The 27,738-nt window shown below is 41.3% G+C and overlaps 2 protein-coding genes across 2 annotated transcripts in view; both read left to right on the top strand.

Annotated features, from left to right (window-relative positions):
- Window positions 1–10,182: 10,182 nt before the first annotated feature.
- Window positions 10,183–27,738, top strand: part of LOC105943052 (protocadherin alpha-1-like) — a 210,956-nt gene continuing 193,400 nt past the window's right edge. Inside the window, 2 exon segments of the mRNA XM_055144081.1 lie at window positions 10,183–13,023; window positions 13,025–13,146. Of these exon segments, the coding sequence (XP_055000056.1) occupies window positions 10,738–13,023; window positions 13,025–13,093 (2,355 nt within the window). The 5' untranslated portion in view covers window positions 10,183–10,737 and the 3' untranslated portion in view covers window positions 13,094–13,146.
- LOC101554848 (protocadherin alpha-C2) overlaps window positions 19,288–27,738 on the top strand; it is a 236,676-nt gene continuing 228,225 nt past the window's right edge. The window contains exon 1 of the mRNA XM_055144075.1: window positions 19,288–21,715. Within this exon, the coding sequence (XP_055000050.1) occupies window positions 19,310–21,715 (2,406 nt within the window). The 5' untranslated portion in view covers window positions 19,288–19,309. The remainder of the gene's footprint in view (window positions 21,716–27,738) is intronic.

The following is a 27,738-nucleotide window of genomic DNA, read 5'->3' as shown; positions in this document are numbered from 1 at the left end:
GATATTAGTTCCATTAAATACTCATTCTTAGGGCTGGAGCAGTAGCATAGAGGGTAGGGTGCTCTCATTGCACATGGCCAACCCGGGTTCGATTCATTCACCCCTCTCGGAGAGCCCGGCAAGCTACTGAGAGTATCTCGCCGACACAACAGAGCCTAGCAAGCTACCCATGGTGTATTTGCTATTCCAAAAACAGTAACAAGTCTCACAATGGAGACATTACTGGTGCCCGCTTGAGCAACTCAATGAGCAACGGGATGACAGTGACAGTGACAGTGTTAAGAATAAAATTCAAAAATATGAAAAGGCTTTAAGGCAATATTTACATCTTTCTCAGTAAGACAGCATTTATAATGTAATTTAAGTGAAGAAAGTATTTGCTTCTTATACTTAAATTTTTAGGATATAAAAATATACTCCTAGAAAAAATAAAATGTGAAACTTTACATACTAATATCTTATATCTATCAAAGTTATAATTCAAAGTTGTGGAGATTACATTGGAGAACATTTAATATGGATTAGGTTATGAGGAACTTTAGAACAAGGAAGAAATTAGGAGCCATCACAGTAGGACTTACTCAGGCCAAAAAGCTACTCTTGGCAATACTCAGATTGGTGATACTAGCTGCCAATACTCAGAGCAGTGTAGGGCTGCTGTTGTGAATGGTGGTGTGATGGTCACAGATATGCAAGCATCTGTTCAAGATCCTGCTTTGTATTCTTTCGAGTGTGTGAGATGTAGAATAACCAGATCATGTATCACTGTATCACTGTTGTCCCGTTGCTCATTGATTTTCTCTAGTGGGCGCTAGTAACATCTCATTTGTCCCTGCCGCATTCAGGGTTGGGGAACTTGGCCCATTATTGTTACGGCTTTTGGCATATAGAATACTCCACGGGTAGTTTGCCATGCTCTGCTATGTGAGATTCTGCCAGATCATGTAATAATTATACTTTTAAAAAAAATTTTGGGGCCGAAGCGATAGCACAGCGGGTAGGGCGTTTGCCTTGCACGCGGCCGACCCGGGTTCTATCCCTGGCATCCCATATGGTCCCCCAAGCACTGCCAGGAGTAATTCCTGAGTGCAAAGCCAGGAGTAACCCCTGAGCATCGCTGGGTGTGACCCAAAAAGCAAAAAAAATTTTTTTGAGGAAGTTTACTATTATTTTCCATAATAGCAATACCACTTCATATTTTTAAATGGTACAAAAATTCCAATATTACCACATCATCACCAACACATTTTCCCCCCATAATGTACACGATGGGTGTGAAGTAATATCTCTGTAATTTTGATTGCATTTTCTTGATGAGTCAGACTGAGTGTTCTTCCAAAAACTTATTGGCTATTCACTTATCTTCTTTCCTTTTATTCTTCTTTTTTGCTTTTTGAATCACACCTGGCAATGCATAGGGGTTACTCCTGGCTCTGCACTCAGGAATTACTCCTGGCAGTGCTTGGGGAACCATATGGGATGCTTGGGATTGAATCCAGGTCGGCTATGTGAAAGACAAACACCCTACCCTCTGTACTATCACTCCATCCCTATTCTTTCTTTTTCCCTTTTTTTCTCACCCAGTGATGTTCAGGGTTTACTCCTGACTCTGCAGTCAGAAATTAGTCCTAGTGGTGCTCAGGGAACCATATGCCAGGAATTGATTCTGAGGCAAGGCAAATGCCTTACCCAATATACTATTATTCCAGACTACATTTATATTCTTTGGAGATAGGATGTTAAGATTCTTTGCTCACTTTTTGAATGATGTTATTTGAGTCTTATTGTTATTAATCTTTTGCAGTGCCAGGGATAAAACTATACAAGGTATGTACTGTACTATATCCTCAAACTGTTTCTTTTTATTGAAGGTGTTTTTGGATCAGACGTGGTGATACTCTTAGCTAACTTCTAACTATGTGATCAGGGGTCAATCCTGGTGGTGCTTTGGTGACTATAAGTGGTGCTGGGGAATAATATAAAAGGCAAGCTCATTAACCCTGAACATCTCTCTGGATGGAAATCCCTGGTCCTTATTAATTTTGGAGAACTCCTAATGTATTCCATAGCCATTAAGAACTCTTAATGTAATCCATAATCTAATCCATGCTGATCTCATATCATATGCATATTCATATCATATATATAGTTTAAAAATATTTGATCACATTCTGTGAGTACCTTATTAGAATATTGATCCTTTTAGAGAAGTTTTAGTTTCAAAATTGAAACTAAATTTTCAATTTAGTTTTCAAATATGTGAGAAAGCGCACATATTTCACCTGTCTCCCCACACTTATATTCTTCCTTTAGCACTATCTCCCATAACAGCAGTACATTTACTAAAATTAATGAACCAGTATTGAGGCAAAATTCCTTTCTTTTGTTATTTAGATTGTGTTATTTATATAATTTTGTCATTTAGATTAGCTTTGCAGGTGTATCTAAAAAGTCATCACCATGGAGGGAACTTGACACTGTGGTGGGAGTGGTGAAGAAATATTGTACGCTTAAAACCCAACTATCAATAACTTTGTAAATCACTGTTCTTTAATTAAATTAATTAATTAAAAGTGGGGCTGGAGTGATAGTACAGCGGGTAGGGTGTTTGCCTTGCACGCGGCCAAACCTGGTTTGATTCCTCTTTCCCTCTCATAGAGCAATCTACTGAGAGTATCCACCCACACTGCAAGGCCCGGCAAGCTACCCATGGTGTATTTGATATGCCAAAAAGAGTAACAACAAGTTCTCACAATGGAGACGTTACTGGTGCCTGCTTGAGAAAATCGATGAAGAATGGGCGACAGTGCTACAGTGCTAATTAAAAGTAAGGGGCTGGAGAGACAGCATAGCAGATAGCATTGCCTTGCACTCAGCCGACCAGGGTTCGATTCTCAGCACCCCCCGAGCACCACCAGGAGTAATTCCTGAGTGTATGAGCCAGGAGTAACCCCTGTGCATTGCCGGGTGTGATCCAAAAAGCAAAAAAAAGAAAATCACCATTCCCAAGATCAAGTCTTCTTAAACTTTTTTCACTCATGACCTCTTTCCATTCTAAGAAATTCAACAAGGGTTAGTGATGTAAGCTCTTATATCTTGGATTTATTATAGTCATTACACATTGAGTTTGAATTAATTTTGATCATTTCATGCTCAGTAACTTATTACTGTTGCCAAGTAACAACAGTGCTTGGCAACAGGAACCTTCCTTCTAAACATTCAGTTCTGTGACTAGTATAGGTCTGTGACTCAGTTTAAGAAGTTAGTCGTTACTTCATCTAGGACAATTAAGTGGGAGATCCACTCCTGGCTCATGCTGAAATTATATAGTGGGGCCGTAGTGACCTTAGATGCAATTAGGGAGAACTTTTTATTTGTTCATTTAAAGAAGGTAAGTTCTCAGAGGGATGATGAGTAGGCTAAATAAGTTTGGGAATCTTTGATATAGAATATTTGCATAGTATTTTTTAAGGTTATTAGGCTATAGCTAATTATAAATGCCTTTAAATTTAGGTCTGTGATCCATTTTGATTCATTTTATGAAAGGTTTAATGTCAGGGAAGAATTTCATTGCTTTGCCTTACATAACTACATTTATGTAAGTCTTTTTTCTTATTTCACTATTATCTGCTATTAACCTATTTGTCTACTTTTTTTACCAAAACAATACAGTTTCTACTATTTCAGCTTTATATTCTTTTTTTTTTGCTACACCCAGTGGTATTCAGGGTTTACTCCTGGTTCTTCACTCAGGGATCACTCCTGGCACTGCTCAGGGGACCATATGTTATGCCAGGAATAGAACAGGGGTCAGATACATGCAAGACAAGTGCTATAATCCCTGTAATTTCTGTCTAGCTCTATATTGTCTTGAAGTTGAATAGTGTCAGTCTTTCATGTTTTCTTTCAGTATACTGTTGATTGTTGCGTTCTTTTATATTTTTGTATGTACTTTTTTCCCATTGTGAAGATTGAAATCAGGGCTTTACTCTTGTGAAGCAAGTGCTCTACCTCTGAGCTCTGTCATATATTTTTCATATAAATTTTGGAGCCAGTTTTTTGACATTACAAAATAACTTGGAAATATTTTGGTTAGGATCACAATAAATCTATGGATCAAGTTGGGAAGAATTTATATCTTGAATGAGTGATTCTTTATGTATTTTGTTCTTAGATTTTTTCATAAGTTTTTCTTATGTATATGTGTACATATATTGTTACATATATGTAAGCATCTAAGATTAGAATATATGTGATACATTTATATCAAGTTTAACTTGTTAAATTGCTGGGAAATAGTAAAGTACTTGACTTTTTTTTTTGCATTTTGGGTCGCACCCGGCGATGCACAGGGGTTACTCCTGGTTCTGCACTCAGGAATTACTCCTGGTAGTGCTCAGGGGATCATATGGGATGCTGGGGATCGAACCTGGGTCAGCCGCATGCAAGGCAAACGCCCTATCCGCTGTGCTATTGCTCCAGCCCAGTACTTGACTTTTGTATATTGTTTTTGGGTTCTGTAACACTGTTATAATCCCTGAGTCCTTTTCAAAATTCTTTTCTTGATTCTTCCAGATTTTCTATATAGATGTTCCTGGCATCTATAAAAGAAAGTAGTCTTGGGGCCAGAGAGATAGTATAATGAATAGCATGTTTGATGTGCATGCAGCCAACCTGAGTTTGATCCCTGGCACTCCAAATGGTCCTCCAAACCCTGCCATTAGTGTTCCTTTACCCTCCAGAACCAGGAGGCTTAAGCCCTGAGCACCACTGGTTATGGTCCCCAAAATAAAAACAAACAAATGAAAGCAGTTTTACTTATTTTTTCCTCGTCTGTATGCATTTATTTCCTTTTCTTATTTTCTAAGACCCCAGTACAGGGTTGAAAGTAGTGGTGATATGGGACATTCTTGACTTTTATCTGATATTAATGTGAATTGTTTGAGTTTCTCACTATTAAGAATGATCTTATAGGTTTTTTTGACAGATAGTTTATACCAAGTTGAAAGGACATTCTCATCTATTTCTAATGGTTAGAGTTTTGAATGTTGAATTTTATATAGGTGTTTCTCTGTGTGAAATGATAATGATCATATGTCTCCAACTATTATTGTAGACTTATCTATTTCCTAATTTCTGTCATTTGCTTGTCATATTTTGGTGCTGTGTGTGCGTGCATATATTTTATCAGCATATAACTTATGGCATTTTGGCCCAATTTCTTGTATTGCTATCATATTTATCTTATATCTGTAGCAAAATGTTTCAGTTACTTTTACAGTTCCTTTTTGTATCCATTCTTTAGCTATTTTTCTTTGAGGTTATCATAGAAGTTATATTTATTATCCTAAAGTTATAACATTCAGACTGGAGTGATAGTATAGCAGAGTGATAGTACAGTGGATGGGGCACTTGCCTTGTTGTGGCTGACTCATATTTGATCCCTGGCATTTCATATGGTCTTTGAGCACTTACAAGAGTGTGTTTACAAGAGTATCTTACAAGGATCTTAGAAGGATCACTCTTGTAATCACTCTTACAAGGATTACAAGAATGATCCTTGAGCACCATAGCCTGAATTAAGCCCTGAGTACAACTGGGTGTGGTCCAAAAACCAAAACCCAAACCAGATAAATTTGTAACATTCTACCACTAGATCGAAGAATTGAAAATGTCAAAGGTGGGAGAGAGGGTTTAAAGAGTCCAGTAAACTATGGAAGAATATTGGACCCATGATCGTAGGCATGGTATGGTAGCACTTGCCCCTAAAAGCATAAACACTTACATCCTTATAAATGAAGTTTAGCTAAATAAAAATTAAAACAATAAAATTTTATCCTTCAGATATAAATTAAAATATAATAATTTACATAATAAAATGTATAACATTGTAATTTTATTTTATGCCAACTTAATTTTAATTAACATACACATAGCACCTCTTTTCATTTAAAATGTGCTCTGTTTTTAATTGACTTGGTCACACTGTTGTGCTTAGGGCTTAGGACTTACTCATGGCACTGTGCTCAGGGATCACTCCTGCTGGTCTCAGGAGACCATATATGTGTCCTGGATTAAACCCAGTTGGGCATGTACAAAGCAAGTGCCTTTCCTGCTGTGCTATCTCTCTGCCCATCATGCTCTTATTAACTGCTCTCCCTGCCACTTCTGTGCAATGATGATGAAGGTCTCAGCTTCAAATTGGGCCATTTCTGACATGACACAGTAGCATGCATGCTAAGGCACCTCTTTTCACTCTTTTTTTTTTTTTTAGTTTTTGGGTCACACCCAGCGATGCACAGGGGTTACTCCTGGCTCTTCACTCAGGAATTACCCCTGGCGGTGCTCAGGGGACCATATGGGATGCTGGGATTAAAACCCGGGTCGGCCGCGTGCAAGGCAAATGCCCTACCTGCTGTGCTATCGCTCCAGCCCCCACCTCTTTTCACTCTTACTAAAAGTAAACATCTGGGTTCTACACTTAATCATTTTGGTACAGGGGCATAATTTTTCCCTGTAGCATTTACCTGAAGTAGATAAATTGCCTAAAAATATTTTGTCTCCTAGAAGCCTCTTTCTTGGTGCTTTGTGTGGAGAAAGCAGGACTCTTTCTGTAGGTTTATGTATGAAGACTCCATCTTCATACAATGAGCTATGTGGATGGCTGCTACCTTTAGCTCTAAGCATGGAATGAATGAGAGAAAAAGGAAACCCAATGAACTCACTTTGGTGTCTTTTTCTGTGCCCTGTCTTCTTTAGTTGATCTTCCTTCTTCTCTCCACATTTCAGAGTTTTCATATTTAAAAAGTATATGATATTAAGGGGTTTTGGTTGCACTTAGTTGGAGGAATAAGAAAAGCACATTTGTTCCATCTTCCTAGCTGCAGAAACTCAGACTATGTAGTTTTTGATGCATAAGGAACATATACTTACGACAAAAGTTTTAGGTTGTTACTGGATTTATAAATAATTCCTCTAAATTTCTCCTGATTTCCCCATATCTTCAGGAGTCTATACACTCAGAATGATTTTAGCCACCCACACCAGGAGTAATTTATCTTTTCAAACTCAGTGTGGGGAGCAATTTATATCTTCAAACTTAGTGCATGGTCTGTTTCTTCATCTAATGAAAACTGATTCCTCAAGCTATTAAGTATGATTTTTTTACTTCTTTTAAAAAATTTTATTAGTGAATTACCATGAGGTACAGTTACAGACTTACAAACTTTCGTGCTTGTGTTTCAGTCATACAATGATCAACTACCCATCCCTCCACCAGTGCCCATTCTCCACCACCAATGGTCCCAGAATCCCTCCCACCACCCCCACTCTGCCCCTTCCACCCCATGAAGCCTCTGTGGGAAGGGATTCCCTTTTGCTCTTTCTCTCCTTTTGGGTGTTGTGGTTTGAAGTTGAGGTATTAAGTGGCCAGCATGTTCGGTCTATAGTCTATATTAAGTATGATTTTAAGTTATATGACTTCATTCAAAGCCAATATAACAAATGTGTAATTGTCTCTGTGTAATTGTACTTAAAATTTACATGCCAAGGAATAAACCCAGACCTTCTTTATATGAAGTATCTGTTCATCCTTTGAGCTGTTTCTTCAGCTTGTGATATCAGTGCATTTAATAAATGCTTTTTGAGGATGACAGTTATTTGATAAAATAAGAGGTTTTTTAAAAAAGATTTTATTATTGAGTCACTGTGAAATAAACCTTTACAAACAAGTCATACAGTGTTCCAACACCCATCCCTCCACCAGTGCACGTTTTCTTTCACCAGTGTCGCCATATCCCTCCCATCACTCCCCCACCCCTGCTAAGCCTGCTTCTATGGTAGGCATTTTCTTCTTTCTCCTCTCTTTCTGCCTCTCTCTCTCTCTCTCCCACTCTCTCTCTCTCTCAGAAGAGGCTTATCAGGTATAACAACTCTTAAGGTAAAGTATAAGGTGAAAAAGGTATTTATTACCTGGAACATTTATGAAATTAGAATCATTGTATCACTGTCATCCCATTGTTCATCGATTCACTTGAGTGGGCACCGTAACGTCTCCATTCCTCCCACCCCTTGAGGTTTTTTTTTGCTTTTTGGGTCACACCTGGCAATGCACAGGGGTTACTTCTGGCTCTGCATTTAGGAATTACTCAGGGTAATTCCTCTGTGGTATTGGAGGTACTCAGGTGGTACTCAGGGGACCATATGGGATACTGGGAATCGAACCTGGGTCGGCCGCGTGCAAGGCAAATACCCTAGTTGCTGTGCTATCGCTCCAGGCCCCCACTTCTGGATGTTAGCAGCCTCTCGTTACTCCTCTTTCACAACTAATGGAGGCTCTTTTCAGGGTCAGGGGAATGAGACTGTTATTGTTACTGTATTTGGCATATTGAATACGCCACGGGGAGCTTGCCAGGTTCTTCCGTGTGGGCAGGATACTCTAGGTAGCTTGCTGGGCTCTCAGAGAGGCATCTATTAAAATAAAGCATCTACATTCAGTGGAAGTTTGTGAGAGTAAAAATGATGAGGTAAAAAAAAATAAAATTAAAAAAAAATGATGAGGTCAGTTTTTATGTTAACTGCTGGTGTTGAGACACTGGGAGTCTTTATTTAACTATTTCACCCCCAACCAGTGTTTTATTTATTTATTTATTTATTTTTTATAGTTTCAATAGTTTCTTATTTTAGCTGATTTATTTTTTTATTCTTTTATTGAATCACCATGTGGAAAGTTACAAAGCTTTCAGGTTTAAGTCTCAGTTATACAATGCTCCAGTGCTTTATTTTTATACTTCCTTATTAATTACGTTTTTGTCATCTTCACAGGGGTCTTATCAAAGTATAAAATTGTTAGTTTGATTGGGGCTGGAGTGATAGCACAGCGGGTAGGGCGTTTGCCTTGCACTCGGCTGACCCGGGTTCCATTCCCAGCATCCCATATGGTCCCCTGAGTACCACCATGGGTAATTCCTAAGTACAGAGTCAGAAGTAACCCCTGTGCATCGCCAGGTGTGACCCAAAAAGCAAAAAAAATAGTTAATTTGATAAGAATTTCACAAAATATATATCGCCCCATTTGTTTTCTAAAAAATAACTTGTGTAGACTTTTACTTTCCTGCTCAATAACATGGCAGTAAAATCCATGATTAACTATTGTTTTATCCTTTAATTTCAATAAGGTAGTAATTATCTACTTAGACCATATTTTAAGCCAAATGTTATATAGAGTATAACTATAAACTATAACATATAAACCTATATAGTTATATAAACTATAACTATAACTCATACCCATGGAGTTATAGTCATGAATTGGATGGAAAATGAGAGAAGTTTACCAATGTTTTACCTCAAAAATTTTCTAAATGAAAACCAGACCTTTTCATTAAAGTTACATTTAAAATCAACTATGGATAGTTATAATATTATCAGATATTTGTACTTGATGTACTCACTATCATTATTTAATTGAAATATGGAATGTTATCATAATAAGAAAAATATCACAGATAAAAGTTGGCATAGGAATAAAGATCCAATAGGCATGAATTTAATCTGCAATTATGACTTGGAGATCAGAGAATAAGCTCAGCATTTAGATGTCTATGTGATATATAAAGAATCAAAGGAAAATATCCAAAATATTATTATTCTGTGAGTTAAAGTATAAGAAAATGATGTCATTTATATAACATTGAAAGAAGTTAAATATATATTTAAGAAATATTTTCTATGTATTCAATCGTGAAAAATAAACAACCAAAGATTTTATTTATTTTTTTTATTTTTTTTTAAATTAACAGTAGCTATTTATTTTATATATTCAAGTTTTATACTTTCATGTGAAAATTGTGACTGTTACAAATTTTTTATAATACATAAATTAATCACAAAAATTTATCTGACCTTGGAAAAAATTCAGTTGTAATTTTAGACTACAAATGAATTGAGTGTATTTTTTTTAATTAAATTTATTTATTTTTAATTAGAGAATCACCGTGAGGGTACAGTTACAGATTTATACACTTTTGTGCTTATACTTCCCTCATACAAAGTTCAGGAACCCATCCCTTCACCAGTGCCCATTCTCCACCACCCGTAAACCCAGCGTCCCTCCCACCCTCCCCAATCCCATCTCCCCCCCACCCCACCCTGCCACTGTGGCAAGGCATTCCCTTCTGTTCTCTCTCTCTAATTAGCTGTTGTGGTTTGCAATAAAGGTACAACCAAAGATTTTAGAATGTGGGAAGTTTAGTGGTCAATGTTCCTTATTTTAAAACCTCAGAATCAGTTACAAATATATGATAGTACAAATAGGAGATGCTAAGTTGTTTTAAATAAAAGATGTAAGATTATTTACACAAACTGTATCTTGATTTCACCCAAATCTTATTGTAGTATATTTGTTATCAGAGGTAAAGGAAAGTAATGAATCGAGTAATTTAGAATTATATCTGAAATAAAATAGAAAATGATTGAATAAATTGCAAATGAACTTAGACTTCTTTGGAAGTCAGTGACTAAATCTGAAATCTACACCGTTAGCCACATGATGTCGCTGTATACCACAAAGTCTTAATTGGCAATCAAGTGCGATATCTAAAACTATCTGAAGGAAACTCCATTTTGTCACCGCCCCGAGAAGACAGAAAACGGCAGGAGAGAGATTACTAAAAATATGAATCAAAAGATCTTAATTTCGAAGTGAGGTGAGAGAGAAACGGAGCGTGTGCTTTTGCGATGCTGTTTTCTAGGCGAGGAAACAAGGGAGCCCCGCGTCTGCTGCTCTTCATCCTGCTGGCTGCAGTCTGGGAGGCAGGGAGCGGCCAGCTCCACTACTCGGTCCCCGAGGAGGCCAAACACGGCACGTTCGTGGGCCGCATCGCCCAGGACCTGGGGCTGGAGCTGGCGGAGCTGGTGCCGCGCCTGTTCCGGGTGGCGTCCAAGGACCGCGCGGACCTGCTGGAGGTAAACCTGCAGAATGGCATTTTGTTTGTGAATTCTCGGATCGACCGCGAGGAGCTGTGTGGGCGGAGGGCGGAGTGCAGCCTTCACCTGGAGGTGATCGTGGACGGGCCGCTGCAGGTTTTCCATGTGGAGGTGGAGGTGAAGGACATGAACGACAATCCTCCGGTTTTTAAAGAAACAGAACAAAGGATATTTATTTCTGAATCTAGACCGCTGGGTTCGCGTTTCCCGGTAGAGGGCGCTGCAGATGCGGACATTGGTGCCAATGCTCTTATAACATACACCCTGAGCTCTAACGATTATTTCTCTTTGGATGTTCAGGCAACTGATGAATTGAGTAAGTCACTTTCGCTTGAATTGAGGAAACCTTTAGATAGAGAAGAAATGCCAGAGCTTCATTTGTTAATGACAGCCAAAGACGGGGGCAAACCAGAGCTGGAAGGTTCAGTTCAGCTGCTGATCACTGTGCTGGATGTTAATGATAACGCTCCGTTGTTTACCCAGAATGTGTACAGAGTCCACTTATTAGAAACTACGGCAAATGGTACATTAGTGACCACAGTAAATGCCTCTGATGCTGACGAAGGTGTAAATGGAGAGATTATCTTTTCTTTTGGTGGTGAAGTTCCTCCTGATATTAAAAAAATTTTCAAAATCGATGCCATCTCAGGAGAAATTACGCTGACTGGTAGATTGGACTACGAGGAAACAGACTTATACGAAGTTCAGGTTAAAGCAGTTGACAGAGGAAGTCCACCGATGGCAAATCACTGCAAAATTTTAGTGAAAGTGCTGGATGTAAATGATAATGCCCCCGAACTGACTATCACATCACTTTCTTTGCCCATCAGAGAAGACTCTCCACCAGGCACGGTCATTGCCCTGATTCGTGTATCAGATCTTGACTCTGGTGCGAATGGACAGGTGACCTGCACCTTATCTCCTCGTGTCCCTTTCAAACTGGTGTCCACATTCAAGAACTACTATTCACTCTTGTTAGACAGTGCCTTGGACCGCGAGAACGTGTCCAACTACCAAGTGGTGGTGACCGCGCGCGACGGGGGCTCGCCCCCGCTGTTGGCCACCGCCAGCGTGTCTGTGGAAGTATCGGACGTGAACGACAACGCACCTGCATTCGCGCAGCCCGAGTACACGGTGTTCGTGAAGGAGAACAACGCGCCCGGCTGCCACATCTTCACGGTGTCCGCGCGCGACGCCGACGCGCAGGAGAACGCGCGCGTGTCGTACTCGCTGGTGGAGCGGCGCGTGGGCGAGCGGCTGCTGTCGAGCTACGTGTCGGTGCACGCGGAGAGCGGCAAGGTGTTCGCGCTGCAGCCCCTGGACCACGAGGAGCTGGAGCTGCTGCGCTTCCAGGTGAGCGCGCGCGACGCGGGCGTGCCGCCGCTGGGCAGCAACGTGACGCTGCAGGTGTTCGTGCTGGACGACAACGACAATGCGCCCGCGCTGCTGCCCACGGGCGCGGGCGCGGGCGTGCTGGGGGCCGCGCGCAGCGAGCTGGTGGCGCGCTCGGTGGGCGCGGGCCACGTGGTGGCGAAGGTGCGCGCCGTGGACGCCGACTCGGGCTACAACGCGTGGCTGTCGTATGAGCTGGCGCCGGCGGCGGGCGGCGCGCGCAGCCCGTTCCGCGTGGGGCTGTACACGGGCGAGATCAGCACGACGCGCGGCCTGGACGAGGCGGACGCGGCGCGCCAGCGCCTGCTGGTGCTGGTGAAGGACCACGGCGAGCCGGCGCTCACGGCCACGGCCACCGTGCTGCTGTCGCTGGTGGAGAGCGGCCAGGCGCCCAAGGCGTCGTCGCGGGCGGCATTGGCGGGCGCGGCGGCGGCGGGCGGCGGCGCGGCGCTGGTGGACGTGAACGTGTACCTGATCGTGGCCATCTGCGCCGTGTCCAGCCTGCTGGTGCTCACGCTGCTGCTGTACACGGCGCTGCGCTGCTCGGCGCCGGCCCGCGAGGCGGCGTGCGCGGCGGGGAAGCCCGCGCTGGTGCTGCCGAGCGCGGTGGGGAGCTGGTCGCATTCTCAGCAGAGGAGGCAGAGGGTGTGCTCGGGGGAGGGGCCGCCCAAGACAGACCTCATGGCCTTCAGCCCCAGCCTGCCTCCAGGATTGAACACATCGGAAGAAAATGAACGGCCAGAAACAAATTCAGACCTTTCTGTTCATGTAAGTCTAAGGTTTAAGTTCATTTTTTAAATGCTAATTCATCTCGTGTTTATTTTTAGATATCAGTTAATTATTTCTCTTGTTCACTATCTTTGAGCAACTAAATATTTCCATTTGGATATCTATTAATTGTTCTACCACTAGTGTCACAAAGATTTTTTATTTTGCAAAATACGTGAAAACCGTCATTTTTATAATTAAAATGGTTATACTTTTAAATACTAAAGACACTGGACTTGACCATCTTAAATGGTGCATTTCAGTTTAATTTTTAGTTATATTTCATAGTGAACCCTACAATTCTGGCTAGTACTCCAAGTGGTTCTTGGGGACCAGATGCTTTGGAATCAAACCCAGATCACTACATGCAAGGCAAGCATCATATTCACTCTCCTATCTCTCCAGCTCCTCATAAAATAGTTAAAAATATTCTGTGGGTGGATATGAAATATTTAATTGTAGAGAAATTTTATAAAACAAGAACAAAAAAACCTAACCTGAAATTTATAGTCGACAATTTAGAAACCACTTGGTATACCTTAAGTTTACTAAGTTTTCATCATTTTAAACAAATGTAGTTTAAAATATGTTGGAGGTTATATTTAAGGTTAAATCATTTGAGCACCAGCTTCATTATCATTAGAGACAATTTCCTGATACCATTGATCCTAAGTTCTCCTAGTAGGTTTAATGTGGCCTGAATTTGTTATTTAGAAGAGGATCTGATTTGGACACAGTGAACACCTACTATCTATTCAGAAATGTTATAAAAATTTTATTTAAATAAATTAGTTCATTGTTCTTTGGCCACATCCAAAGGTGCTTCTGGCCTGGTGCTTGGGTGTTGCTCCCTAGGTAGTCTCCTGGGAACATACTTTGCCAAGTGTCAGACTCTGACATCCAGCATGGGCCCTCATCCTTCATTTACGGAAACTCATTATTTTCAGTAATTTTGTAAAGTGGATTCATTAACTCCAGTTTATGCATGAAGATGCTGAAATTGAGAAAAAACAAGTTAAGTATTACCATTTTCTGCCGATTTGCTCAAGGATGCCTGAAACTTGTTAATATCTTTGTTGCCTTTCTTTTTTGATTTTGCTTTGTTTAGAGGTCACACCCAGCAGTGTTCAGGACTTTTCCCTGGCTCTGCACTCAGGGATCATTCCTGGTGAGGCTCAGAGGACCATATGGGTGCCAAGGATTGAATCCAGATTGGCCACATGGGAGTCAAGCACTCTACCTACTGTACTATCACTCTGTCCCCTCTTCATTGCTTTTCATAAAATATTTTAGGTGGCTTTCAATGAAGAAATATGCAAGAGCAAACCTTTAACCTGCTTAAAATACTCCTCCCCCCAAGAAGAAAGATCAAAAGACATGTGGAAATAGTTTCTCCAAAACCAAACATAGGCTGAGTGCAAATATTAGTACTCACCTCTTTGGAAATGGATAAATAAATATAAAAATTATAATAAAAGTAAATCCACTGTACCAATTTTATTTCAGGAGAGAAAACTCCATTGTTTCCACTGTAAATTTTAGGAATAGTTGATGACTGATCATATATATGTATTATAGGAATGAGCTAAAAATATTTTGGGATCTTCTGAGCAGTGGTTAGGTGACTGATAAAGCTCAGTCAGCCAGGCCAAACCAGGCAAAATGGTTCAGCAATAGGAGCAGGCAATGAGATGCTTCTTGGACCAAGTGGTGCCTGGGCGTTTGGGGTAGTACTAGGGATGGGACTTGTGACTGTGCACATAAAAGGTATGTTCCCCTGACCACCGAGATGTCCTCTGGCCCCTAATTTTTGATATCACTTTTGAAAAACCAGATGAAACATTTGATATAGATATTACTGAGCTTGCTAGTCAATAGTATAATGTCAAATTTCATTTTTTATGTTTAATCTTTTTTTGGCTTTTTTTTGGGTCACACCCAGTGATGCACAGGGGTTACTCCTGGCTTTGCACTCAGGAATTACTCCTGGCGGTGCTCAGGGGGCCATACGGGATGCTGGGAATCAAATCCAGGTCGGCCGTACGCAAGGCAAATGCCCTACTTGCTGTGCAATTGCTCCAGCTACATAAAAGAAAAAGATCATAAACATATTTCTGTAATTTTTCAAGCATTATCATACCAGCTATATGAAAAAAAAATTATTGACTCAGTTTGCCAAGAAAATTTCCCAGTTCTTTCAAATGTGAAGAAAGCTTTGCAGGGTTATAAAATTGAAAAAGATATATTCAAGAGTCACAATCACTCCCTTCTTTTCCTTTTTCTGTTGTTTTGATGACCTGTAGTCATATACTTGGTTACGATGCTCAGACTTCAAGCTCTAGTGCTCACTAAGGGTCATAATGATGCCTCACACATGTGGCTACTGTGTGCATGTGTGTGTCACTCTGTTGGCTGCAGGGCTCACACATCTTTAGTTATGGTGCTTATACACACCAGACTGCAGTGTTCCAGGACACACTGGACATATGTGGGAGGCAGCAAGGATCAAACTCAGTCTCACAACTGCAAGGCAGGTGGTTTTGCCACATTTACTGGGCCCAACAATTTCTTTTCCCAGTTTGTTACTGTGTCCTCAAAATTATATTTGCCCTTTTTTGCGGGGGTGGTGGTGGTGATGAGCACACAAGGCTGTGCTTAGGGTTTACTCTAGGCTCTACACTCATAATAACTCCATGAGGGGTTTGGGCGTCCATACATGGTGTCAAGGATCAAACCTGGGTCAGCAACGTGCAAGACAAGCACTCTCTCCTGTGTACTATCTCTTTGATCCCAATGGTCACTTTAATATTATTAAAGTCCTGGCTTATGATTTTCTCTAGAGACACTCAATTTTAACTTAATGATCCATTCCATAAACATATGCTAAGAGCCTACTACAGTTGATCCCCAGTTAGGATGTTTTGATTTTGCAACGGAGTAAAAGTAAGACAAATTCAATAAATATCATACTTTGAATTTTGCTATTTTCCCAGTTTGCCCTACTGGGTATACTTGACACCTGATACCTCTCTTGATACTGGTCAGTTGCATTGGTTATCCATGAGATCAAGAGGATTAACAGCCATATTTTACAGGCTATTTTCTCTTTCTTTACTGAAAAAAAATAAATTCAGTAAGTTCCAGGAGATGTTCAATATCTTGCTATAAAACATAATAGATAACTATAGTTGACTGTAGGGAAATGCAAGCATTCTGAACACTTTTAAAGTAGAATAGTTTTAGTAGGTTAGGCATATCAAATGCATTTTATAATTCCAGTCTTTTCAACTTGGGCTTATCAAGATGTAACTGTCACAGGGGCTAGAGTGTAGTACAGTAGGTAGGGCATTTGTCTTGCATGTAGCCGATCCAGGTTTGATCCAAAGTTCCTGTATGGTTCCCCACATCTGTCAGGAGTAAGCCCTGAACACTACTGGGTGTGGACCCAAATCCAAAAATCTCCATTCAGGGTTGACTGAGGAGATAACTCAAGGGGTTATTGCACATACTTTTAATATGGGAGTCTTGGTTTGATCCCTGGCACTGCACTGTCCACCAAGCACTGCTGGGAGCACCCTGGAGTTTCAAGCCAGAGTATCCCTTAAGCATCAGGAGTTATTGCCCCAAACAAGAAAAGAAAGTCATATCCTGAAAAAGTGTTCCTATCCTGATCGATAATATGTTATGCTAAGATCTTATTATCATCTTATAGTGATCATTATAGAATTAAATTTATCTTGTTTAATATTAATTATCTAATTAGGCTTTGCAACCTTGTTGTCTATCTGAAAACATAGCATAGATCATAGTTTAAATATTCCCTTTAACTATGGAGGCTCCAATTTCAACACCACACCACAATAAATTATTGCTTTCAATAAATGTTGGCAAAACATACATCATTATCTTTTCATCATTCAATTTCAATAGTTTTAGTTTCATAACTATAATTTTATGAGTTGTGCTTTTATTTTACAGTTACCTTGATATAGTGATACCAATTTCAATTTTAATTTTAGAGAAATATTGTTGGATTGCCTGAAATGGAAAACACAAGAAAAGACTCTTGAAATGTCTCAGTTTTCAGAAAACTATCTAATAAATATAATTCCATTTTGTGTTATAGGAACAATTAGTAAGAATAAAACATTTTGAGGCTCCTTGGAGGCTTGTAGTCAGTTCAGAATGCAAATGGTTGAGAATGAGAGATAGTTGTTTGGCAGCCACACTCGGTATTTCTGTTCTACTCTTTCAGAGAATTTCACTTCCTTGGTACCTTGAGGGGATATGGCTCTGTGCTTTTCTTTGACTAAAGAAATTGGAATGATGTGGTTGTCTCTTCCATGTAGAAGTATGTCATTGCCACAGTAGGACTCTATACTGCTACCTTTTTGTTGCAGAAAAATTGGAAGCACAGGTTGACACTGAAATGCCATAAACACAAAGTATTTTCAGATCCTTGAGCCAATATATAGACAAAAATTGACCAACTCAGCCTTCCACACAGGACTTTGGAGGAACCAGTAGAACCAATAGGAAAATTTTGTTCTTTTAAGAGGGAAACTGGAACAGTGAATGTACAGCAAGATAGTCGTCAGTGTTCCACTGCCAATACCTAATGATAACAAACTAAATTTAAAAGGAAGTATACTACAGATAGTAATAAGACTGATGGGAGAAAATGGTTGATTTTTTAATTAAAGCATATGACCATCATACAGATTAGGAAACTTGTAGTATACCGAGAAATTGTGTTGTAACTTACTTTTCCAACTACAAAAGATGAGAGAGAAAAATCAGTAAGCTAAATAAAAATGCTTAAGCATCTCTTTTTCCCCCTAATATTCATTACATCTTTTTTCACCTTTGGGAGATTTGTTGTAATTTTTTACAAGCTGAGATGAAGATTTTTGTAAGAATAAATTCTCAGACATTGAGAATTTATAAAACTGGTCTTTGCTTTCTTAAGTGCAGAGAATAACATTAGCAGTGGACACTATTAGTTTTCTAGGGCTTCTACAAGTCACCACATACTCTGTGGCTTAAGGAAGCAGGAAAATGAAATTCTTGAATAGACTTTGAAGGAGGAGAATAGAAGAATAAGTTGTAGCTACCAAACAATTTCTCATTCTCATCTTTTTGTAGTCTTTACTGACCACAAGTCTCAAGGGTGCCTCAAGTGATACATCATTTTACTAATTATTTATTATTGTGCCAGAAAATAGGGAAAAATTACAAACAGTTAAGAAAGCAAAACACCATCAACCCACCAAAGCAACAATGACATAGAATATATATTCAGTTACTAAAACATTTATTTCTATGTGCTTTATTTCAAGAAACTGTCAAAGGCGGTAATATACTAAAAATTTGAAGACAAATTTGGTCTAATTGAAGACAAATTAGGTCTCAGATATTTTCACACCCTTAGTCGTAGAGGCATGAGTCATAACAGTTAATGTAGAAAAACAACCCAATGCCAGTGAAAAGATAATGGATGGATAGAAAGAAAGTGGCATATCAAACGTTATAACATTTTCAGTCTAAAAAGGCTATTAGAATCACACACACAAATCTGGATTAAATTGAAGTCATTAATGCAAAGTGAATGTAGTCAAACACAATAAAATAAAAGCTGTCATTCCACATAAGGTGAGGTATGTAAGATGATCAAATGCATATAAACAGAAAGTATAATGATGATTAGTGGGTGTGCTATAGTAGTGGGAAAGAGGAGCTGTGAGTTCAATTTCAGGTAAGTACGATGGAAGTTTCTGAAATCTTGTTTCACAACAACGTGAAAATAACACCACCACTAAACTGTGCCTTGAAAATAGTTGATATGGTATAATTTATTAGGATATTTCAACATAGTAATGAGAATATATTTATCTAATGTCGGCATTTCTCCAAGATGAAAGAAAATTCTAATAAACTGCAGAATGGACTGGTTTTAAATCTATGGGAGAAATGCATGAGCCTAGTTTTTGGCCACAAGATGTCGCTGTCGGCCAGTGTGTTATCTAGGAAGAAAAATACCCAGACGCCCTTTTGATTATGAGAAGCGGAACAATAAGAGAAGCTGCAGTATTTGAGCAGAGAGCAATATTCAGAATTTTGCAGAGCATGACTTTCTAATTTGACTACTCACCGAGGATCGGTAATGGTGTCTTCTATGAGAAGGGGCCGAGAGGTCGGGCGCCTGCTGCTGTGCTTTCTGCTCCTCGCATCCTGGGAGGCAGGGAGCGGCCAGCTCCACTACTCGGTCTCCGAAGAGGCCAAACACGGCACGTTCGTGGGCCGAATCGCCCATGACCTGGGGCTGGAACTGGCGGAGCTGGTGCCGCGCCTGTTCCGGGTGGCGTCCAAGGACCGCGGGGACCTTCTGGAGGTAAACCTGCAGAATGGCATTTTGTTTGTGAATTCTCGGATCGACCGCGAGGAGCTGTGCGGGCGGAGCGCGGAGTGCAGCCTCCACTTGGAGGTGATCGTGGACCGGCCGCTGCAGGTTTTTCATGTGGAGGTGGAGGTGAAAGACATCAACGACAACCCACCAATATTTCCAATGACAGTAAAAACTATCCTGCTCCACGAATCGAGGCTGCTGGACTCACTGTATCCACTAGAGGGAGCATCAGATGCGGATATCGGAGTGAATGCGCTTCTCTCCTACAAACTCAGCACAAGTGAGTATTTCTTTCTTGATGTACAGACGAACGATGAGCTAAGCCAATCTTTGTCTCTCGTGCTAAAGAAATCTCTGGACAGAGAGGAAACTGCCCAGGTTAATTTGTTACTAGTGGCTACAGATGGGGGAAAACCAGAGCTCACAGGTACTGTTCAATTGTTTATTAAGGTATTAGATGTGAATGATAACCAACCTGTTTTTGACCAATCAGTTTACAAGGTACAAGTGATAGAGAACACCGCAAATGGAACATTAGTGCTTAAATTAAATGCTTCTGATGCAGATGAAGGATCAAACAGTGAGATTATGTATTCATTTAGTAGCGATGTGCCCTCTATTATTAAGACTAAGTTTAAGATAGATCCCAGCTCGGGGGAAATGAGAACCCAGGGACTATTAGATTATGAAGAAACAAAATACTATGAAATTCAAGTCATTGCATATGACAATGGAACTCCCTCAATGTCTGGGCACTGTAAAATTTCAGTAAAACTGGTGGACATCAATGATAACATACCAGAAATATCAATAACGTCTCTCTCACTTCCAATTGGAGAGGATGCTTTGCTGGGCACAGTCATTGCTTTGATTAGAGTGTCCGACCAGGATTCTGGTGCCAACGGTCAAGTCACCTGCTCTCTAACACCCCACAGTCCCTTCAAGTTGGTGTCCACCTTCAAGAACTACTATTCCCTGGTGCTGGACAGCGCACTGGACCGCGAGAGCGTGTCCCACTATCAGGTGGTGGTGACCGCGCGCGACGGGGGCTCGCCCCCGCTGTGGGCCACCGCCAGCGTGGCTGTGGAAGTGTCGGACGTGAACGACAACGCACCCGCGTTCACGCAGCCCGAGTACACGGTGTTCGTGAAGGAGAACAACGCGCCCGGCTGCCACATCTTCACGGTGTCCGCGCGCGACGCCGACGCGCAGGAGAACGCGCGCGTGTCGTACTCGCTGGTGGAGCGGCGCGTGGGCGAGCGGCTGCTGTCGAGCTACGTGTCGGTGCACGCGGAGAGCGGCAAGGTGTTTGCGCTGCAGCCCCTGGACCACGAGGAGCTGGAGCTGCTGCGCTTCCAGGTGAGCGCGCGCGACGCGGGCGTGCCGCCGCTGGGCAGCAACGTGACGCTGCAGGTGTTCGTGCTGGACGACAACGACAACGCGCCCGCGCTGCTGCCCACGGGCGCGGGCGCGGGCGTGCTGGGGGCCGCTCGCAGCGAGCTGGTGGCGCGCTCGGTGGGCGCGGGCCACGTGGTGGCGAAGGTGCGCGCCGTGGACGCCGACTCGGGCTACAACGCGTGGCTGTCGTACGAGCTGGCGCCGGCGGCGGGCGGCGCGCGCAGCCCGTTCCGCGTGGGGCTGTATACGGGCGAGATCAGCACGACGCGCGGCCTGGACGAGGCGGACGCGGCGCGCCAGCGCCTGCTGGTGCTGGTGAAGGACCACGGCGAGCCGGCGCTCACGGCCACGGCCACCGTGCTGCTGTCGCTGGTGGAGAGCGGCCAGGCGCCCAAGGCGTCGTCGCGGGCGGCGTTGGCGGGCGCGGCGGCGGCGGGCGGCGGCGCGGCGCTGGTGGACGTGAACGTGTACCTGATTGTGGCCATCTGCGCCCTGTCCAGCCTGCTGGTGCTCACGCTGCTGCTGTACACGGCGCTGCGCTGCTCGTCGCCGGCCCGCGAGGCGGCGTGCGCGGCGGGGAAGCCCGCGCTGGTGCTGCCGAGCGAGGTGGGAAGCTGGTCGCACTCTCAGCAGAGGCGGCAGCGGGTGTGCTCCGGGGAGGCGCAGCCCAAGACAGACCTCATGGCCTTCAGCCCCTGCCTACCTCAGGGTCCAGACTCCACAGAAGAAAGACCACCACCCTCAGAATCAGAACACTTGGGAAAGGTGAGTCTTTTCATTTTTTTTCTGATAGTTTTGCAGTTTTTCTATTTCCTTTTCATTATGATTTTTAAATTAGTTTACACAGTGATGGAAGCGGCACATGATGATATAAAAGCAAAATTCTGTCTTTAGATCACTATCGTATTGTATAATACAACATATGACTGTAGTATTTGAAGTCACTTTCTTGCACAGAGAACAATTTACTTGTTTTTACTTCTGGGCTTTTCATAAATAAGCTTCTTCAGTGATACGACTTTGAAGAATGAATAACAAGCAAAAAAACATGGAAAGTAATATTACTTGCATATATTTTCCCCTACGAAAAATACAAGTACTTAAATTTAAAGAATTCATATTAACACATATTTCCAAATTACACCATCATTAATTCATTGATTCAGTTAGAATAAAGCTGTATTATATAACTATTTTTTTGAGAAATAAATAGTTTTACTTAGAAGTGTGAGAGGAGGGGCTGGAGTGATAGCACAGCAGGTAGGGCGTTTGCCTTGCACGCAGCCGACCCGGGTTCGAATCCCAGCATCCCATATGAGCACCGCCAGGGGTAATTCCTGAGTGCATGAGCCAGGAATGATCCCTGTGCATCGCCGGGTGTGACCCAAAAAGCCAAAAAAAAAGAAGTGTGAGGAGAGGACAAGAGTGGAATGCCATCAAGAAAAAGAAAGGAATTACACACCCAAATTGATATGAGGTTCATTTCATAGCGGAATGTATTGCACTTATTAATGCTAGGTCATCTGGAATATATTAAAGTTCATTTATACATAACCACCCACTTATATGTTATTCACCAATTCACTGGAATTAGAATTATTATTCATACTTTTTTATTGATGTAATGTTGGTTTGCATGACTAGTGTTTTAGTGCTACAATTTTAATATTATATTATGCCTACATAATTTCCTCCCACAGCCATGTACCCTGTTCAGCTGTTACAACTCTCTCCCTTCCCTTCTCCAGTCCATTTCTGTGGATAGAAAGTTTGTTTTATCTTGACTTTATGCCCCAACTTTTTTTTTATATCCTGCACTTTTTAGATAATTGATATTTGTTGTTCATCTTAATACCACCCTCCATTTCTATCCATGTTGTTGCAAAAGGCAAGATTCATCTTTTCTTCTAGTTGAGTAATTTCCCATTGTATATATATCATGGCTGGAGCAATAGTGCAGTGGGTAGGGCGTTCACCTTGCACGCGTCCGACTCGGGTTCAATTTCTTCACCCCTCTCAGAGAGCCTGGCAAGCTACCTGTGTCGAATTCGATATACCAAAAACAGTAACAATAAGTCTCACAATGGAGACATTACAGGTGCGCACTTGAACAAATCGATAAGCAATGGGATGACAGTGACAGTGACAGTATATATTATATCATTTTAAAAAAATTTTTTATTGTGGAAAGTTACAAAATTACAAAGTTTTCAGGTTTAAATCTCAGTTATACAATGCTCGAATACCCATCCCTTCACCAGTGCTCATATTCCACCACCAAGAATCCCAGTATAGCTCCACCCCACCCCCTCACACCTCAAACCCCCCCTCGCCCCTAGCCCCCCACCCTAAGCCCCCCCCCCGCCTGTGTAACTAATAAATTTCACTTTACTTTCACTTTGATTGCATACAATATTTCAACAAAACTCACTATTATTGTTTGGAGAGTCTCTCCCCTAAAGTCAGACCTGCTGAAAAGGAAGCATTAGATAATTTGTTTTCCATTGCTGAGGATGAAGAAGTATGAGGTCGAGTGACCACACTTAGCGGCCTCTCAGTTTTGGGTTTCTGTAATTTAGTATTTTAGTAACTAAGTCCAGAGAGATATCATTATATCATTTTTACCTGATCAAAGGTTTTGGGTCTTGGGTACTGTAAGTAACACTGCAATGAATACAGGTTGTGAGGGATTTTTTGGTTTGAGGGCCAAACCCAGTAGTGCTCTGCACTCAGGCATCACCCCAGTCAGGGCTCACAGGGAACCATGTGAGCCACGTATTGAATCTGGGTCAGCCGTGTGCAAGGCAAGTGCCCTACTCGCTGTACTATCTTTCCAGTCCCCAGAGTAGTATTTTTATGATATTAGGATAGATCACTAGGAGTGCAATGCTGTTCTATATGGTACATCAAATTTAATTTAATTTTAGTAGATCTAATAAAATATCAACCTTCTGGAGAGCTAGTATAGAGGTAAAGGTGCTTGCTTTGAATGCTGCTGCTTAGACGAACATGGTTCTATCCCTGGCACCACATAGGGTCCCCAGAGCACCACCAGGGGTGATTCCTGGGTACAGAGTCAAGAATAACTCCTGATCACCAGCAGACGTGTCCTGTGGGACCCTTATTTTTGTTTTGTTTTATTTTGTGGCCACATCTGCCTTGCTCAGGACTTACTCTTGACTTTGCGTTCAAGGATCACTCTTGGTGGGGTTCAGGGAACTGGGTTAGCCTCATGCAAGCTAAGCACCTTACCCACTGAGCTATCACTCCAGCTACTCCCCATGTTAAAAAAGTTCCATACTAGTTTTCATATATATATGTAGACTTCAAAATTATTCTTTGAATCAGAAATTTGTATTTATAACAAGTTGTTTCATCTTTTTTCTTATACTTGAAAGCAACATCAATGGATCTTTTAATGCCAATGCATCTCAAAATATCTGTGATGCTATGCTGTTACAACATACATCATTTAGGAATAATTCCTAATCTTGGGTGTAAATGGGGAAATCTCTGGAGGTTTTTTGGAGGTTTTTTGTCTCATCTAGCTGTGTTCAGGCATTACTCCTGGTTCTGAACTCAGGGATCACTTCTGGATGGCTCAGGGATGCTGGGGATCAAATCCAGGTTGGCTGGCATGAAAAGCAAATGCCCTACCCACAGTACTGTGTCTCCAGCCCCAACTTGCCATCTTTCTTGGTCCAATCTGTATTACTGGAGGTCTGATTACTGATTCTGCTAAGGAAACTGGTAAGCACTTGCATCTATAGACACATGTGCCCTGATCTATATGAGTTACAATCTATTGCCGCTTAATTTTTTACTTTATGGGGGTTTAGACCACACCCTGTGGTGCTCAGGAGCATTATGCTCCTGTGGGTTCGTGGGGTGGGAGAATCATTTGCCATGCTGGGGAAGGAACTGGGGTCCGCCACATGCAAGACCAAATACTTTACCCCCTATGCTATCCTCTGGTCCCTGTTAATGGATTTTAAGAATTACTTATTTTTATTTTTATTAATTAAGTTGCTTAGAGAGATGTCTAGGTAGATGTAGACTTTGTTGTCTTATAACATTTTACACATTGACTCAGTCTTCTAAATTAATAGTTCCTCAGTATTACCTTCATCTAATAATTATAATGGAAACTAATCTAATTATAAATTCCCTAGGTTCTGCCATTCATGAAATGTGTAATATTATAATCAGTTGGCAAAGATGTTTCATTACTATGAAGTTCATGATGTTTGAAAATTCTAGCTTTTCTAATTTTAAAATCTAGCTACTGTAATTCAAGAACAATCAACACTGACCTATTAATATCTGTAATTATCTCCTAGATTTATGCTTAATTTTTTTATTTCATCATCAACCAGTATCTTCATAAGTATAATAAATTAGAAACTATGTTTGTTTTCATTTTTCTCTTAGAAAATGTGCTTAATGTTAATAAAAATAAAGGTTAATTTGAAATATTCTACGACAGGGAGATGGTACAGTGGGTAGGATGTAAGCTAAGCAAACATCCAACCTGGACTTGATCTCTGGCACCACATGCCTCCCTTGTCATCACTAATGGAATTCTGGAGTCCCCTCCAGAAGACAGCAAGACAGTTTTACTGTTCTGGGTAATCTGCATGTCTGAGAAGCACAGCATTCTTCCCCCCCCCTTTTTTTTTTTTATCACATCCAGCAATGCTCAGTGGTTACTCCTGGCTCTGCATTCAGGAATTACTCCTGCAGTGCTTGGGGAACCATACAGAATACAAGGGATTGAACCCATGTCGGCTGCGTGCAAAACAAATGCCCTACCCGCTGTACTATTGCTGTGGCCCACAGCACAGCATCATTGAGGCGTTGAACTGAACACTGACCAAGTTGACCAGAAATCTCTTTAGGGCCTGCTGAGCTTTCTTGCAAAGAAAAATACTCATCAATTAAGCAATTAGTTGATAATTTTCTTCTATTCTAAATATGAATAAGTTGAAACCCTGGCTTGCATTTAGTAAGTGAATTAGAAAAAATTGGTATGAAAACTCTTGCACTTATATTGAAATTACACATTTGGTTTTATTTAAAAAGAATCTGGGGGGCACGCTCCGCTGAGATTCGACCTAGATGGCCACACTTTTGTGCGGCCACTCTGCTGCTGATCGACCACGATCTGGAGGCCAGCTAGATTACTTTTGGTGCCAGCAACTGCTTACAGCCATGTCTCTAGACTGTGAACTAAGCCATTGCCCCATGCTGCCCCAGGAAGGGAAATGACGCAATTTCTAACATAAATCTCCTTGGACTTAATTACTAAAATACTAAAATACAAAAATCCTAAATCCTAAATGAAGAGACTTCATATCTCTTCATTCTCAGCAATGGAAAACTAATTATCAAATGTTTCCTTGGCAGTAGGGCTGTATCTTTTTGGGGGAAACTCCAACAACAATAGTGAGTTTTGTGTTGAAATACGAAATGTAATCAAGGTAAAGAGAAAATGAAGTGAAATATATCACCTACACAGCCGGGGGTGGTAGGGTGAGGGGTGGGAGGTATACTGGGGTTCTTGGTGGTGGAATATGGGCACTGGTGAAGGGATGGGTGTTCTAGCATTGTATAACTGAGCATAAGCCTGAGAACTTTGTAACTTTCCACATGGTGGTTCAATCCCCTTGCTCATCAATTTGTTCGAGCAGGCACCAGTAACGTCTCTCATTGAGAGACTTATTGTTACAATTTTTGGCATATCCAATATACATGGGTAGCTTGCCAGGCTCTGCCGTGCGGGCTCCATACTCTCAGTAGCTTGCCGGGCTCTCTGAGAGAGGTGGAGGAATTGAACATGGGTTGGCCGCATGAAAGGCGAAAGCCCAACCGCTGTGCTATCGCTCCAGCCCGGTGATTCAATAAAATAAATAATTAAAAATAAATAAATAAAAAGAATCTGGAGGCTGGAGCAATAGTACAGTGGGTAGGCCATTTGCCTTGCATGCGGCCAACCCGGGTTCGATTCCCAGCATCCCATATGGTCCCCTGAGCACCGCCAGGAGTAATTCCTGAATGCAGAGCCAGGAGTAACCCCTGAGAATCACCAGATGTGACCCAAAGCGATAAATAAATAAATAAAAATAATCTAGTTATAAAAAATTGAACATTATTTGAACCTCTTTAATATTAGTCTTTCCCAGGAAGAGGCTAAATATGGCGCAACTTCCAAGTGCTCGGAGAACTAGTGCCTCTTACTAATTCACAGAACTTCACAGCATTTCACTGCCTAGTCTCACATATGTAGAACAGCAGGTCATTTGTCAAATTATTTTTCTTCTCTCTTAACTGATTAGTTATATCAACTATTTTCTGTTAACACATTTTAAGGAAAAATTAAATCAAGAAATTAAAGTGGAGATTACTTAAAACACAATTATTTTATTTTTTATTTTTTATTTTATTTTTATTTTTATTTTATTTTATTTTACTTTTTTTAATTTAATAGTTCATTTTTAATTAGTGAGTCAACGTGAGGGTACAGTTACAGATTTATACATTTTTGTGCTCATATTTCTCCCTTACAAAGTTTGATAACCCATCCTTTCACCAGTGCCCATTCTCTACCAAAAGTAAACCCAACATCCCTCCCCCCCTTCCCAGTCCTGTCTCCCCCCACCCCACACTGCCACTATGGCAGGGTGTTCCCTTTTGTTCTCTCTTTCTGATTAGGTGTTGTGGTTTGCAATAAAGGTGTTGAGTGGCCATTGTGTTCAGTCTCTAGTCTATAAAAACACAATTATTTTATA

The sequence above is a fragment of the Sorex araneus genome, chromosome 6 (assembly GCF_027595985.1).
Source record: "Sorex araneus isolate mSorAra2 chromosome 6, mSorAra2.pri, whole genome shotgun sequence".
NCBI lineage: Eukaryota > Metazoa > Chordata > Mammalia > Eulipotyphla > Soricidae > Sorex > Sorex araneus.
The sequence above is the reverse complement of the archived record's forward strand: the minus strand, read 5'-3'. Positions and strand labels throughout refer to the sequence as shown.